A 16159-nucleotide genomic window follows, 5' to 3' on the forward strand; every position below is an offset into this window, starting at 1 on the left:
AACTGTATGATACCCTCTCTGTGACCAGGACTCAGAAAACAACCTAATTATAACTGTATAATACCCTCTCTGTGACCAGGACTCAGAAAACAACCTTATAACTGTATAATACCCTCTCTGTGACCAGGACTCAGAAAACAGTCTAATTATTACTGTATGATACCCTCTCTGTGACCAGGACTCAGAAAACAACCTAATTATAACTGTATGATACCCTCTCTGTGACCAGGACTCAGAAACAGCCTAATTATAACTGTATAATACCCTCTCTGTGACCAGGACTCAGAAACAGCCTAATTATAACTGTATGATACCCTCTCTGTGACCAGGACTCAGAAACAGCCTAATTATAACTGTATGATACCCTCTCTGTGACCAGGACTCGGAAAACAACCTAATTATAACTGTATGATACCCTCTCTATGACCAGGACTCAGAAAACAGTCTAATTATTACTGTATGATACCCTCTCTGTGACCAGGACTCAGAAAACAGTCTAATTATAACTGTATGATACCCTCTCTGTGACCAGGACTCAGAAACAGCCTAATTATAACTGTATGATACCCTCTCTGTGATCAGGACAAACTGCAAGTTTACATGTAAGTATGCATTGTGTTGGGGATGTCGATCTTTTTTTTTTGTTTTCTCTTTTTCCCCTCTAACACAAGTTTGTAACACACAAAGCATGAAGAGTTATTTTCTGAATGTTGCAGTTTTAAAATCACCCTTAAGTACGTTTAATTTGATTTTTTATGAAAGTTTGTGGATAATTAAGAGTGTTTGTTTTTTATACCCCATTGAAAGATTAAACAATACTAAAATGATATTCCCTTCCTTACAGAGTTAATGCCCTTTGATTTTTTTTCCTCTCTGGATTATAACTTTGCTCTGAATGGGAAAGTGTCACAATTACTTAAACTACTGTGTCCCTCACAACTTTTACTTAACAAAGTTATTCCCCCTCCCCCCCCCCCTTTTTTTTTTGAACCATGACATTATCAGTTCTTACTGATGTGAACTCACTTTGTACACATGTATGATTTTCATCAATTGTTGGTATAAAAACATAACAATGTCAGATGTTGAGATCCTTTCATTGTCTGTAATTTAAATGATGAGAGGCATTGAATTAAAGACACAACACCAACCTGAGAGTATATATATATAGAATCAGATATCTGAACTTCTCATGTGTTAAAAACCCACCAGAAATGATGAAATTCAAATGTTTTTATTTATACAAATAATTTTTCTTATGATAATTTATACCTGTGTGTCAAACTGGTATTATGATTTATTTTCATTTCTCTATTTAGAGGTGTTTACTTATCCCCTGCTTTCACTGAAACAGTGGATATTAATTTTGGTTTGTCCGTCCGTCTGTCTGTCTGTTTATTCGTCTGTCTGTCTCTCTCTCACACTTCATTTCCATGCAACAAATGTTAATAGATTTTCTTCAAACTTGGTAATAAGGCTTAACGTCTCACAGGCTCAACCAAGTTTTATTGCCACTTTGTCAGTGTTTTAATTAGGTTTTATTGACACTTTGTCAGTGTTTTAATTAACAGAATTATGGCCCTTTAATTTACTAAAAAAAATGTTTTCTGCTGTGTCCATGAAGAAATAACCTGATTTGGTGTATAAATCACTTTTCAGGAGATAAATATAACCTCATTTATCATGTTATACATGTCATAACTTTTCTGTAATTTCAGCACCTATTTCTGACATTGACGATTATGTCCTGGAGAAGGCGGATAGAAATATGGACTATCCTGAGGTTACAGATATAGACAGTGTCAGTCGGTGGGAGAAACTGCCTTACAGCTTTATACAGTGATAACAGAAGTGTGTCGTTTAATCAAGGAGACCTGGTGTCGTTTAATCAAGGAGACCCGATGTCATTTAATCAAGGAGACCCGATGTTGTTTAATCAAGGAGACCCGATGTTGTTTAATCAAGGAGACCCGATGTTGTTTAATCAAGGAGACGCGATGTTGTTTAATCAAGGAGACCCGATGTTGTTTAATCAAGGAGACCCGATGTTGTTTAATCAAGGAGATGCAATGTGTTTAATCAAGGAGACCCGATGTTGTTTAATCAAGGAGATGCGATGTTGTTTAATCAAGGAGACCCGATGTCGTTTAATCAAGGAGACCCGGTGTTGTTTAATCAGACATTAATAGACATTAATATAAAGTATTAAAGTGATTCACTGTAAAATAAAGTATATATCTGTATGATTTACTCATATAACCTTCCTTATTTAATTCACTACCAAGTTTCTTTTTCGATTACAGATCTAGCTCCTGACCCAAAGCACATAATTAAAATCACGATATGAATTTATATTTTGATGTAAAAATATGAATTCCTGACGTCAATGGAAATAGTTATATATAAAAAACACTTTCCACAAGGCCTTTCTGCCATCATAGGCTTCTTCAGGCAGTCTAGTATTTATGATGGCAGAAAGACCTACAATTGTAAATGAAGGCAAGAAAGGTTTTGCAATAAAGTCTCAGAATTAATTGGGGTATATATATTGTATATATATTGTCATTATTATTATAATTATGTATATCTTATATATTATCCTAGAGACAAAGACATTGCCTAAGTATTGTGTGGTATATGTACATGTTACAGATATTTTAGTAGCCATACTGACTGTTTACTGGTTACCTACCAGTTCATATTCTTTCAGTTCATTTTTCTGCCTTACGGCCATCTGTACATGAACATTACAACATATTTAACAGTACAATGCAAAATTAAAAAACAACATCAAGATTGTATATACAGTGAAGAGTTGAGGTGAAGAGATGATACTCTTAATTTATCAGCTTCAGAAATAAATCTACCAAGCTGACATCATTTCTTGGTGTTAATTGTTAACAGATAATACATGTAGATGGGTAAGTTTAAACTTAGTCGATTAACGTTTAAACATGGTCGATTAACGTTTAAACATGGTCGATTTATGTTTAAACATGGTCTATTCATCATGTTTAAACATGGATGGCTTTCTCCAGTTACAATGTATAACTTTTAATGCATCTAATTCTTTTTTGAAAAGTTTCACTGATGAAAATGAAATGGTAATCATAGTAAGAAATGACCTCAAATGTTGAGTTACAAGCAGTACAATATATGCCGATTTCTATAGCTAGAGAGTGTGCAGACTAGCCAGAGTAGCCAGAGTAACCAGTAGTCAGACTAAAGCCAGACTAGCCAGAGTTTGGAGTCACTATATAGTGATCAAGACTTTAAAATGATCGTAATTATTGGCAGACATACAAGAAGTAAAACTATTGACAAATTAATCTAAATAATTACTGGTGTATCATGCTGTATATGTTTCTTGTTGATGATAAAATGATTAAAAGAACAAAATACCTGGTAATTGTAGTGCATTATTTATTTTTCATTGTTTATGAAAAATTAAACGTTTTCCATTTTGTTGACATTGAATTTGTGTTCCCGAAAATCATTCCATACTTCTAAGTTTATAAGTTAACAAGGAAAACTACAAGTCCCTCAACTACAGGGATATAAGCTGGTAGTTTACTATGGAATGGGTGCCATTTTGTTAACTCACCTGGACTTATGGATCGAGCTCGCGGCATGGAGCAGTATCTGTCCTCACCTGTGTGCTGTTAGTCCATCTGTCTATATATCTTTTTCTCTAAGTGTCTACAAGTCATAGACAACTATGTAGATTTTGACCCAAAATGATCAGAAACATCATCAGGTGATTTTTTTTTATTCATAATTGGTGAGTTTTGCAGCCCTTTGTAATCAACTAGGGTTAAAGATTTTTTGCAAAATCATTCTACTGTAGGAAGGCCAGGGTGTTAAATCCCCTCCCCTATCAGAAAACCGAGGGGGAGGGGCCGGACCTCAAAATTGGGTGTTTTTCAAGTTAATTGTCTTTGAATCAAAACAGGATGCTTTAGATCCCAAAAAGAACAAGTTTGTAATATAAGTTCATTTAGAATATTTCGCGATGATTTTAAAATGTTTAGTAGCCTTATTCATGCATGAATCTGCATACCCTAAAATCTCGATAATATGCCGCTGCTTATTTTCTTTTTTGGTAAAGAATCCCAGGCTTATTTTTGAGGCAGGCCTATTTTCAAGGTCATCTTATTTTCGAAGTCATTTATCCTGTAAGGCGAGTAAGGCTTATTTACGAGACCGTCTTATTTTCGGAACCTTTCATCTGTGAAACAAAAATTGATGAATAACACTCGCCAATACTAATAATAGTTAATGAAATCGTCAACACTATTCTTAATTACTCAAAATACTTTTTAACATTTACCCCTTTTGTCATCCAGAGCTGGACTAGATCTAAGGTCGAAAAATAACTATTTATTCCAAGGAGGCTCACATTAGTCGCCTCTTACGACTTGGAGCGAGATATACAGCATGTCTATTTATTCCGAGGAGGCTCACATTAGTCGCCTCTTATGACTTGGAGCGAGATATACAGCACGTCTATTCTTTCCCCATTTACATGGTTTATATACATTAACGTGGTCTAAGATCAGACTCGGGATGGTTTTGATCTATGAAGGAAATCTTCAGCATCAGGACTAAGATGGAATGATGAAAAGTTACCACACATAGACATGTGAGATGTGCTACAAAAATAACTAATCGACCCAGTCAGCTAAAATTTAACTGTCGCCAATCAACCAGTCAGCAAAAATCTTAACTCATCAAACTATCGAACCAGTCAACTAAAATTCAACTGTCATCTATTGACCCTGTCAACTAAAATTCAACTCTCATCTATCGACCCTGTCAACTGAAATTCAACTGTCATCTATCGACCCTGTCAACTAAAATTCAACTGTCATCTATCGACCCTGTCAACTAAAATTTAATTGTCATCTATTGACCCTGTCAACTAAAATTTAATTGTCATCTATCGACCCTGTCAACTAAAATTTAATTGTCATCTATCAACCCTGTCAACTAAAATTCAACTGTCATCTATTGACCCTGTCATATAAAATTCAACTGTCATCTATCGACCCTGTCAACTGAAATTCAACTGCTATCTATCGACCCAGTCAACTAAAATTCAACTGTCACCTATCGACCCTGTCAACTAAAATTCAACTGTCACCTATCGACCCTGTCAACTAAAGTTCAGCTGCCATCTTTCGACCAAGTCAACTGAAATTTAACTGTCATTATCGAACCAGTCAATTAAAACTCAACTATCATCAATCGAACCAGTCAAATAAAATTTTACTGTCATCTTTCAACCTTAACTTCAATTTAGCTGTCATCAGTCTACTTAAATCTGTCATCAATCGTCCCAGTAATTTGAATTTAACTGTCATCAATCGAATCAATCTACTTAAATTTAACTGTTATCTATCAACCCATTCAACTAAAATTCAACTGTTATCAATGGACTCATTCAACTAAAATTTAACTGCATCTTTGAAATCAAACAGTTTAAGAAAAAAAAAACGATGAAAACGAACTCAAAGCGTGTGTTATCTCCGACCTAATTTTTGCGTCGCCTACGACGGATGTCGGGACACAGTCGCCGTACGCGTCGGAAAAGCAACGCCTACGTATTGTTGTCGTTGGCGTTGCTTTTCCGACGGTGACTGTCAACAATGTTAAGGTTTTGCGTTTAAGTCCCTGTTTCTGACGAAGCTAGCTAGATCAGCAAACCCTCAATCATAGGTATAGCATGGGTAGTAGAGCCTACTACATTAAAATATATAATGGATTTCTGAATCTTGGGGGTTAAAATCTCAGATTTCCAAACTTTGGAAAAAATCAATGTTAAGGTTTTGCGTTTAGCTCTTGCATATTTGGCTGTTTCTGACAAACTATAAAAGCTAGAGCAATCAGACTTCATCAAATTTCTGGACTAAGAAGATGAAGATGCTTATAATTGACAAAGCGGGACAGGCGACACTAATTACGCGTAACATTCAAAAATATTATCTGATCTTGATTGTATTACAAAAAAAAACAAAAAAAAACGAGATGACCATATTAACATGCAAATACCATCAGAAGACCTAGCCTACGTGTGAGGAAAGGACTCGACGCCACAAATAATGAGAAACTCTGATTTGATAAAGCAAGAACCTTTATTGGTCTCTGGCTAATTTCATCACAAGGCTAAATATGCCTTTAAATATATATTTTTTGGCCGATGGTATCATTTGGACTCGATATGATCCTGTAAATGGATCACTCTGCCGACAAGGATTAACCCTGTTATTTACGTCTGTGGCTTTAGACAGGTAATATGGTCTTGTGTTACCGTCTAAATTTCATATTTCCCAAGCCGAAGACATAACTTGATCACATAAAATCCATAAGGTAATATATAGGAGAATATATTACCTATCTAACCCCGAATAACGAATGTGTCGTACGTAAAATCAATATAACTGTTTGTATTTAGCAAAACATTCATTACATTAGGTGCCTACTTGACCCTTGAGTTTATGCCCTTGTGCGGCGTCCGTCGTCCGTCTAGCATTAACATGTCCCTTTAACGATTTGTTAAAAACGAAAGGTCTAGATACAAGATACAAGAGACAAAGAACATCAGCTCGTGCGGGCTATTATTGCGACGTAAGTATGATAACAAAAATGATTTGTTTTCCTAGAATTGTGGTATTTGGCTGGTAATTTCCTGACTCAGGCTTAGATGGATCCCTACAAAGTTTGTGAAAATCAATGACCTTTACCAGTATTCAAGGTCGCATGGATTCAATCTGTTAAAACATTCAAACACCTTCTTCTCACAAACCAAAAGGCTTATGTTCATGAGTTCTGTCTGATACAGTAGGTTCCTGACATAGAGCCCCCCCCAAAAAAAAAAAAACCTGAGTAGATAACACACGCAATGGATACTTTCTATATACGAAAATAAAGAGTAGGGTCTTGAGATTTTAAAAATAAAAATATACACTCCTGGTATGAATAGAAAGATGTAGGAATCCAGGTGTAAAAAGGCGGGAATTCCCCAGGTGAGGGTTCCCCTGTCCACTGTAAATATCAGGGTTACTGTCTTTCAAGTACAGGTGTGCTCTTATATGCTATTAAACCTATCCAATAACATCATTTTCCTGGTAGGGAAATCTTCAACTTTTAATTTGATATGAATTTCACAACATTTGAACTTCAAATGAACGATTGAGGGGATTGAGTTATTGGTAATAACATATAGTGAAATAATTAATGGTGTGAGACCTTGTAGTTTTTGCAAGAGTTGTCTTCTCTTGTCTTCGAAAAGTCTTCACCAGGTGGCGCCCTAGGTTCATTTCCACTTCCGTTGCACAATGGAGAATTTTTAGATTGATGACAGCTTACTTCATTTTACCCATAACATGGGTACAACAGCTTACTTATTGGTGTGGCTATCTACATTAGCATTCACAGCCATTGGTAAAGGTAATTGTTCATATTGAGCTGACGCTCGTGTGGTTTGCAACTTTGCAATAGATGAAGTAAACTCGTCTCAGTTGGGATTGATAGGCCTGCGATGTCATGATCACTCAGCTGGCTACTATCTTAGCATAGGAACTTGTTTCATTTTTGTCAGTAAAAGCAATATTCGAGTGCAGAATTAGGGACCAGAACGGCATATATTGGACTCGTATATTATTTCATTACTTTACCAGACTTGTGACCAGTACGGATAGTTTCAGTATAGATGTATAGTATCATATATATCCTCTTGTATCTGTCAGTCTGGTGCTAGGGCCTGAGGAAACTCGGACTAAATAGAAATAAGCCCCTTAGCAGTAGCACTCAAGAGAGCCCCGGTTTTATGTATTTGAAAAAAAAACTGACACATAGTCCTAAAATATAAGACTTTGAATGTTCATCAGGCTGAGCTAGGCTTCCCGAAACAGTCTTGGAAATACAAGACGGTCCCGCATTACAGAGACAGAATTGTCTTTGAAATGGGGGATTTTTTAAAACGAACACACATAAACTGCTTTTTAAAACATCTATAAATAGTTGCATTTTCTATTACACTGTCAAATGTAAAATATACTTTATCATTCATTATGTGTGATTATTTTGAGAATCATAGCAGCATTTCTTCAGTAGAACATAGAACATTGAAAACTAATAATACTCTTTAAAACTTTTGTGGAGTTTTGATATATAATTTTAGCAGACTTCCAATTCACATTATGGTAAAATTAAGAGATATATTTCATCTAGAAAATGTGTTAGTTAAAATTAGTTTGTTTTTTTGCACTAATGCCACTATGACTTGTTAAGACAAGAGTTTATCCTGTATTCTGTTTTATATACTATTACACTAGACCAGTAAATAATTTGATTGGTAATATTAATATATACCAGTTAATAATTCAATAGATCATATTCATTTTTAAAGAAAATAAAAATCTTTTATCGGCTTTTCATACTGAGAGTTGAAACTTATGATGTTCCTACCATGCAGGCTCCATTAGACCCTTGAGAGTATGTTTTTGTCTCCCCAATAGGAGATATGACTAAGGTTTAAAGGGATATGTACCCTTTATTTAATATTGACCCTTCAGATTTATGGAAAATAGTGATTTGCGAATTGACTTCTAAAATTTCTAAAAATCAAGAGTCAACTGGATGCCATGAGTAGTGTTGGCCGTATGCAGGATTTCATACATGATCGATGTTATTTTGACAGTTGGGTGCCTCGTTCCGCCAGTTTATTTGGTTACCTCCCCTGATGGAAATGTGACAGTAGAGGAAGGCCAACCAATCAAGTTGTCATGTGAGGTCCACAACAGTGATGGCACTGCTCAGCTACAGTGGGACTTACCTCCTAACTTCAAGCTCAGGGCTTCTGCAATTACCTGGGAGGACAAACAATCTAATGTTAACAAGTTGACAATAGATGAAGCAATGATAGGAGATTCAGGGAAATTTGATTGTCGCGTGGAAAACATTGTGAAGAGCGTTTATGTGACAGTAAAGGGTAGGTTATTACAAGTTATGTAGTCACTAACTGACCCTCTATAACCCCTTAATATGTCACATGACCCTCTATGGCTCTATAGAGGGTCAGTTAGTGACTATATAACACATTTATCACATTGAAGACACTTTCTACACACACTAAATAGAAACAACACTCACTCTTCAGTCTTTAAAAAATCTTGCAATTGCACACAAAATTCCCATGGTGTAAGGGAAATAACTCTTATAAATGTAATTGTTACTATAAAGGCAGTACAGGTGAACTGAAATTAACTTCACGATTCCAGAAGCCATTTATGAAGGTTCAAGCTATGTGATTTCCGAAGCAGTGGAAATTATTGCCACCATTAAATCAAACTGACTCTCTAATAAAACCTGTAGCGCCCTCTAATGTAACAAAGTGACCTCTTATAGAAAAATAGAGGGTCGCCACGTGACATCTCTCAACCAATGATTTCAGGACATTCTAGTCTGAGGTGCGATAAGAACTGATAGTGTTCCCCATAAGACCAGTTTTGATGACACTTTACAGAAATGTCTTTTCGATAGATAAAATCATACATTTTAACATAATACATGATCAAATCTCCATAAGGATCTGTAGATAGTAACAGAGGCATTCAATTTAATATCAATGGTTCACCTGTGAGGAATACTAACTTAATGGCTCACCTGTGAGGTATACTAACTTAATGGTTTACATGTGAGGTATACTTAATGGTTCACCTGTGAGGTATACTTAATGGTTCACCTGTGAGGTATACTTAATGGTTCACCTGTGAGGTATACTTAATGGTTCACCTGTGAGGTATACTAACTTAATGGTTCACCTGTCGGGTATACAAATTGTACTTAATGGTTCAACTGTGAGGTATACTTAATGGTTCACCTGTGATGTATACTTAATGGTTCAACTGTGAGGTATACTTAATGGTTCAACTGTGAGGTATACTTAATGGTTCACCTGTGAGGTATACTGAATGGTTCACCTGTGAGGTATACTTAATGGTTCACCTGTGAGGTATACTTAATGGTTCACCTGTGAGGTATACTTAATGGTTCAACTGTGAGGTATACTTAATGGTTCACCTGTGAGGTATACTTAATGGTTCACCTGTGAGGTATACTTAATGGTTCACCTGTGAGGTATACTTAATGGTTCACCTGTGAGGTATACTTAATGGTTCACCTGTGAGGTATACTTAATGGTTCAACTGTGAGGTATACTGAATGGTTCACCTGTGAGGTATACTTAATGGTTCACCTGTGAGGTATACTTAATGGTTCACCTGTGAGGTATACTTAATGGTTCAACTGTGGGGTATACTTAATGGTTTACCTGTGGGGTATACTTAATGGTTCACCTGTGAGGTATACTAACTTAATGGTTCACCTGTGAGGTATACTAACTTAATGGTTCACCTGTGAGGTATACTTAATGGTTCACCTGTGAGGTATACTTAATGGTTCACCTGTGAGGTATACTTAATGGTTCACCTGTGAGGTATACTTAATGGTTCAACTGTGAGGTGTACTTAATGGTTCACCTGTGGGGTGTACTTAATGGTTCACCTGTGGGGTATACTTAATGGTTCAACTGTGAGGTATACTTAATGGTTCACCTGTGAGGTATACTTAATGGTTCACCTGTGAGGTATACTAACTTAATGGTTCACCTGTGAGGTATACTTAATGGTTCACCTGTGAGGTATACTAACTTAATGGTTCACCTGTGAGGTATACTTAATGGTTCACCTGTGAGGTACACTAACTTAATGGTTCACCTGTGAGGTATACTTAATGGTTCACCTGTGAGGTATGCTTAATGGTTCACCTGTGAGGTATACTTAATGGTTCACCTGTGGGGTATACTTAATGATTCACCTGTGGGGTATACTTAATGGTTCACCTGTGAGGTATACTTAATGGTTCACCTGTGAGGTATACTAACTTAATGGTTCACCTGTGAGGTATACTAACTTAATGGTTCACCTGTGGGGTATACTTAATGGTTCACCTGTGAGGTATACTTAATGGTTCAACTGTGAGGTATACTTAATGGTTCAACTGTGAGGTATACTAAATGGTTCACCTGTGAGGTATACTTAATGGTTCAACTGTGAGGTATACTTAATGGTTCACCTGTGGGGTATACTTAATGGTTCACCTGTGAGGTATACTTAATGGTTCAACTGTGAGGTATACCTAATGGTTCAACTGTGAGGTATACTTAATGGTTCACCTGTGAGGTATACTTAATGGTTCACCTGTGAGGTATACTTAATGGTTCACCTGTGAGGTATACTAACTTAATGGTTCACCTGTGAGGTATACTTAATGGTTCACCTGTGAGGTATACTTAATGGTTCACCTGTGGGGAATACTTAATGGTTCACCTGTGGGGTATACTTAATGGTTCACCTGTGAGGTATACTTAATGGTTCAACTGTGGGGTATACTTAATGGTTCACCTGTGGGGTATACTAACTTAATGGTTCACCTGTGAGGTATACTTAATGGTTCAACTGTGAGGTATACTTAATGATTCACCTGTGAGGTATACTTAATGGTTCAACTGTGAGGTATACTTAATGGTTCACCTGTGAGGTATACTAACTTAATGGTTCACCTGTGAGGTATACTTAATGGTTCACCTGTGAGGTATACTAACTTAATGGTTCACCTGTGAGGTATACTTAATGGTTCGCCAGCTGTGAGGTGTAAATGTACTTAATGGTTCACCTGTGAGGTATACTTATTGGTTCGCCAGCTGTGAGGTGTAAATGTACTTAATGATTCACCTGTGGGGTATACTTAATGGTTCACCTGTGAGGTATACTTAATGGTTCGCCTGTGAGGTATACTTAATGGTTCAACTGTGAGGTATACCTAATGGTTCAACTGTGAGGTATACTTAATGGTTCACCTGTGAGGTATACTTAATGGTTCACCTGTGAGGTATACTTAATGGTTCACCTGTGAGGTATACTAACTTAATGGTTCACCTGTGAGGTATACTTAATGGTTCACCTGTGAGGTATACTTAATGGTTCACCTGTGGGGAATACTTAATGGTTCACCTGTGGGGTATACTTAATGGTTCACCTGTGAGGTATACTTAATGGTTCAACTGTGGGGTATACTTAATGGTTCACCTGTGGGGTATACTAACTTAATGGTTCACCTGTGAGGTATACTTAATGGTTCAACTGTGAGGTATACTTAATGATTCACCTGTGAGGTATACTTAATGGTTCAACTGTGAGGTATACTTAATGGTTCACCTGTGAGGTATACTAACTTAATGGTTCACCTGTGAGGTATACTTAATGGTTCACCTGTGAGGTATACTAACTTAATGGTTCACCTGTGAGGTATACTTAATGGTTCGCCAGCTGTGAGGTGTAAATGTACTTAATGGTTCACCTGTGAGGTATACTTAATGGTTCGCCAGCTGTGAGGTGTAAATGTTCTTAATGGTTCTCCTGTGGGGTATACTTAATGGTTCACCTGTGAGGTATACTTAATGGTTCGCCAGCTGTGAGGTGTAAATGTACTTAATGGTTCTCCTGTGGGGTATACTTAATGGTTCAACTGTGAGGTATACTAACTTAATGGTTCACCTGTGAGGTATACTTAATGGTTCACCTGTGGGGTATACTTAATGGTTCACCTGTGAGGTATACTAACTTAATGATTCACCTGTGGGGTATACTTAATGGTTCACCTGTGAGGTATACTAACTTAATGATTCACCTGTGGGGTATACTTAATGGTTCACCTGTAAGGTATACTTAATGGTTCACCTGTGAGGTATACTTAATGGTTCAACTGTGAGGTATACTTAATGGTTCAACTGTGAGGTATACTTAATGGTTCACCTGTGAGGTATACTAACTTAATGATTCACCTGTGGGGTATACTTAATGGTTCACCTGTGAGGTATACTTAATGGTTCACCTGTGAGGTATACTTAATGGTTCACCTGTGAGGTATACTTAATGGTTCACATGTGAGGTATACTTAATGGTTCAACTGTGAGGTATACTTAATGGTTCACCTGTGAGGTATACTTAATGGTTCACCTGTGAGGTATACTAACTTAATGGTTCACCTGTGGGGTATACTTAATGGTTCAACTGTGAGGTATACTAACTTAATGATTCACCTGTGGGGTATACTTAATGGTTCAACTGTGAGGTATACTTAATGGTTCAACTGTGAGGAATACTTAATGGTTCACCTGTGAGGTATACTTAATGGTTCACCTGTGAGGTATACTAACTTAATGGTTCACCTGTGAGGTATACTTAATGGTTCGCCAGCTGTGAGGTGTAAATGTACTTAATGGTTCACCTGTGAGGTATACTTAATGGTTCGCCAGCTGTGAGGTGTAAATGTACTTAATGGTTCACCTGTGAGGTATACTTATTGGTTCGCCAGCTGTGAGGTGTAAATGTACTTAATGATTCACCTGTGGGGTATACTTAATGGTTCACCTGTGGGGTATACTTAATGGTTCACCTGTGAGGTATACTTAATGGTTCGCCAGCTGTGAGGTATACTTAATGGTACACCTGTGAGAATAGTATATGTACTGCTGTCTCCTGAATATTTCCTTCAGTTTGGCTATCGGCAATCAAAAATGTTGATCTGAATCTTGTTTAAATTTTCCTACTCCATGGAATAATTTTATTCTATGAAAAAATGAATGATGTAATGTTCAGAATTTAAAGTTTGTATTTCTTTTCTCCACAACAGTTTTCAAGGTGGGGAACTCTTACAGTTGTAACACTTCAAGTTTGAATATGATAAATTATTTTTCTAGATATTTGTTGATTTGGTTTTAATTTCAAGATAGACAAATTTTAAAATGATTTATGGAAACGCTTTATGTGACCAGAAACATTTTTATCAATATTTCTTTTTTTAAGCAGCTTCAGAGATTCACGACATATTGTTGGACTCCACAAATATTCATGACCGGGTACATGTAGAAATGGCCATTGTTCCTCCTCGTCGTAAAATCCAGATTATGGAGGGAGAAAGTGTGCGAGTCAACTGCAGTGTAAATCTGTCTCGCCCTTATCCTCATGTGAGTATTATTAAATGATTTTGGTGTAAAATCTCTAAAAATATATCCATTCATGTGATAAAAGGAATTCAAGTTGTATTCCTCATCTTACAATTTGCAGTATGACTGACTCATCATACATTGGAAGCACATGTGAAATCCACATTAAACATTTATGATGCAAAATAGTACCGTATATGACCTAATAAGGGCCCCTGCCCTAATAAGGGCGCCCCTACCTTTTTTCAAGGAATTAAATCTTTGACTGAGTGTCAAAATGGTGTTCAAAAGTAATAATTCATGTGAAATGTTTTGTTACTTGATGTGTTCAATTTTCTTCAGCAAATTAAGTAACTGGAACACAAGTTTTCACCACATTTTGTCTATTCCTACAGATGACATGTCAGTACAAAGAGCTCCCGAAACTAAACACACATACAAAAAATAACTTACCATCTTTAATTCAAGACAAAGTAAAAGACTTCATTCTTGTTGATAAATAACTTTTGTTCAGAACAAAAGTTAGTAAAAGACATTGTAAATCAATTATTAGGTCAAAGAAAACGATGTCTGATATGATCTGGGAAATCACCTGTGTCTATAAATAGAACACAAAAGAGTTCCATTTGAAAATAAATGGTGGAACACACAATCTCTGGTCTAAAGATCAGCTGGCATGGTTTACAAGTTTACAGGAATATTCAAGTGATGTTTAAGCTTAATATATGATAATGAATAAATGTCTTCATCTGGAATATTTTTATGACACAGCCTTGGGTATTCTGTTATAAGGTATAGTCTATTTCATAAAACTTCAGAATAACTCATCTTAATAAGGGCGCCTCACTGTCAATTACCCGTGCCCTGCGCCTTATTAGGTAAAATACGGTATACTAGTCACCTTTTCTGTGGTTTCCCGAAGGTGTCCATCGTCCGTCCGTTGTCGAGCGCCCTTTTGTTAGTGCCTGTACACATTTCTACACATCTAACCCCAAGTATCTGTAAGAATTGTATGCATAAAATAAATATTGGTTTGAAATCTACATTATGATAATATCTGTACAATACCCCAGTATATGGTATAGATTTGTTGTCCACTCTTCAGGTGATGAAGAACGCTCAACTCTCGTGGATTACCAAGAAAAACAAGGTTCACCAGAAAAGGGTAGATAACTCCACCATCACCCTGATAATAGACAATGCTAACAGTTCGGACGCTGGCTTCTATACATGCTGGTTCAACACCTCACAGGGTTCTACCCAGAAGCTGTTTTACATCAGTGTTAATGCCAAATGTGAGTAGTAACTTCAGGTAACCTGGCTTGGGATATTGGATGTGATCACCGCTAGTCAGCTATATTTTCAACGCATCAATTTTTCATCTGTTGACCTCTTCAGAGGGTTTGTCCAGCCATGGGACTTGTTCTCATGATTTAGTGTAAATGAAGTGAAATGTTTCACACAACAGTGATGTGAAGCATTAAATATCCCTCTCGCAGGAGAAATAAAGCTTCATATATCAGTATCACTTGGTACAGTAATCAATTTATAGTCAGGTTGCAGGGTGATATAGCCCGGTTGCAGGGTGATATAGCTAGGTTACCGGCTGATATAGCCAGGTTGCAGGATGATATAGCTAGGTTGCAGGGTGATATAGCCAGGTTGCAGGATGATAAAGCCAGGTTGCAGGATGATATAGCCAGGTTGCAGGATGATATAGCTAGGTTGCAGGGTGATATAGCCAGGTTGCAGGGTGATATAGCCAGGTTGCAGGATGATATAGCTAGGTTGCACGATGATATAGCCAGGTTGCAGGATGATATAGCCAGGTTGCAGGGTGATATAGCTAGGTTGCAGGGTGACATAGCCAGGTTGCAGGGTGACATAGCCAGGTTGCAGGGTGACATAGCCAGGTTGCAGGGTGATATAGCCAGGTTGCTGGGTGACATAGCCAGGTTGCAGGGTGATATAGCCCGGTTGCTGGGTGACATAGCCAGGTTGCAGGGTGATATAGCCAGGTAGCAGGATGATATAGCCAGGTTGCAGGGTGATATAGCCCGGTTGCAGGGTGACATAGCCAGGTTGCTGGGT

At 37.1% G+C, this 16159-nt stretch overlaps 2 protein-coding genes across 2 annotated transcripts in view; both read left to right on the top strand.

The window, feature by feature from the left end:
- LOC117335670 (harmonin-like) overlaps positions 1-2877 on the top strand; it is a gene marked incomplete at its 5' end in the record, with an annotated part of 40781 nt that extends 37904 nt beyond the window's left edge. Inside the window, 2 exon segments of the mRNA XM_033895824.1 lie at positions 583-602; positions 1719-2877. Of these exon segments, the coding sequence (XP_033751715.1) occupies positions 583-602; positions 1719-1843 (145 nt within the window). The 3' untranslated portion in view covers positions 1844-2877.
- A 4463-nt stretch (positions 2878-7340) lies between these two features.
- On the top strand, positions 7341-16090 carry LOC117335884. The gene is made up of 5 exons (XM_033896140.1): positions 7341-7449; positions 8702-8992; positions 13932-14089; positions 15174-15363; positions 15621-16090. Exons 1-5 carry the CDS (start codon positions 7386-7388, stop codon positions 16088-16090), a joined length of 1173 nt encoding a protein of 390 aa, XP_033752031.1. The 5' UTR covers positions 7341-7385.
- Positions 16091-16159: the final 69 nt, after the last annotated feature.

This window comes from Pecten maximus, chromosome 10 (assembly GCF_902652985.1).
Source record: "Pecten maximus chromosome 10, xPecMax1.1, whole genome shotgun sequence".
Lineage (NCBI taxonomy): Eukaryota > Metazoa > Mollusca > Bivalvia > Pectinida > Pectinidae > Pecten > Pecten maximus.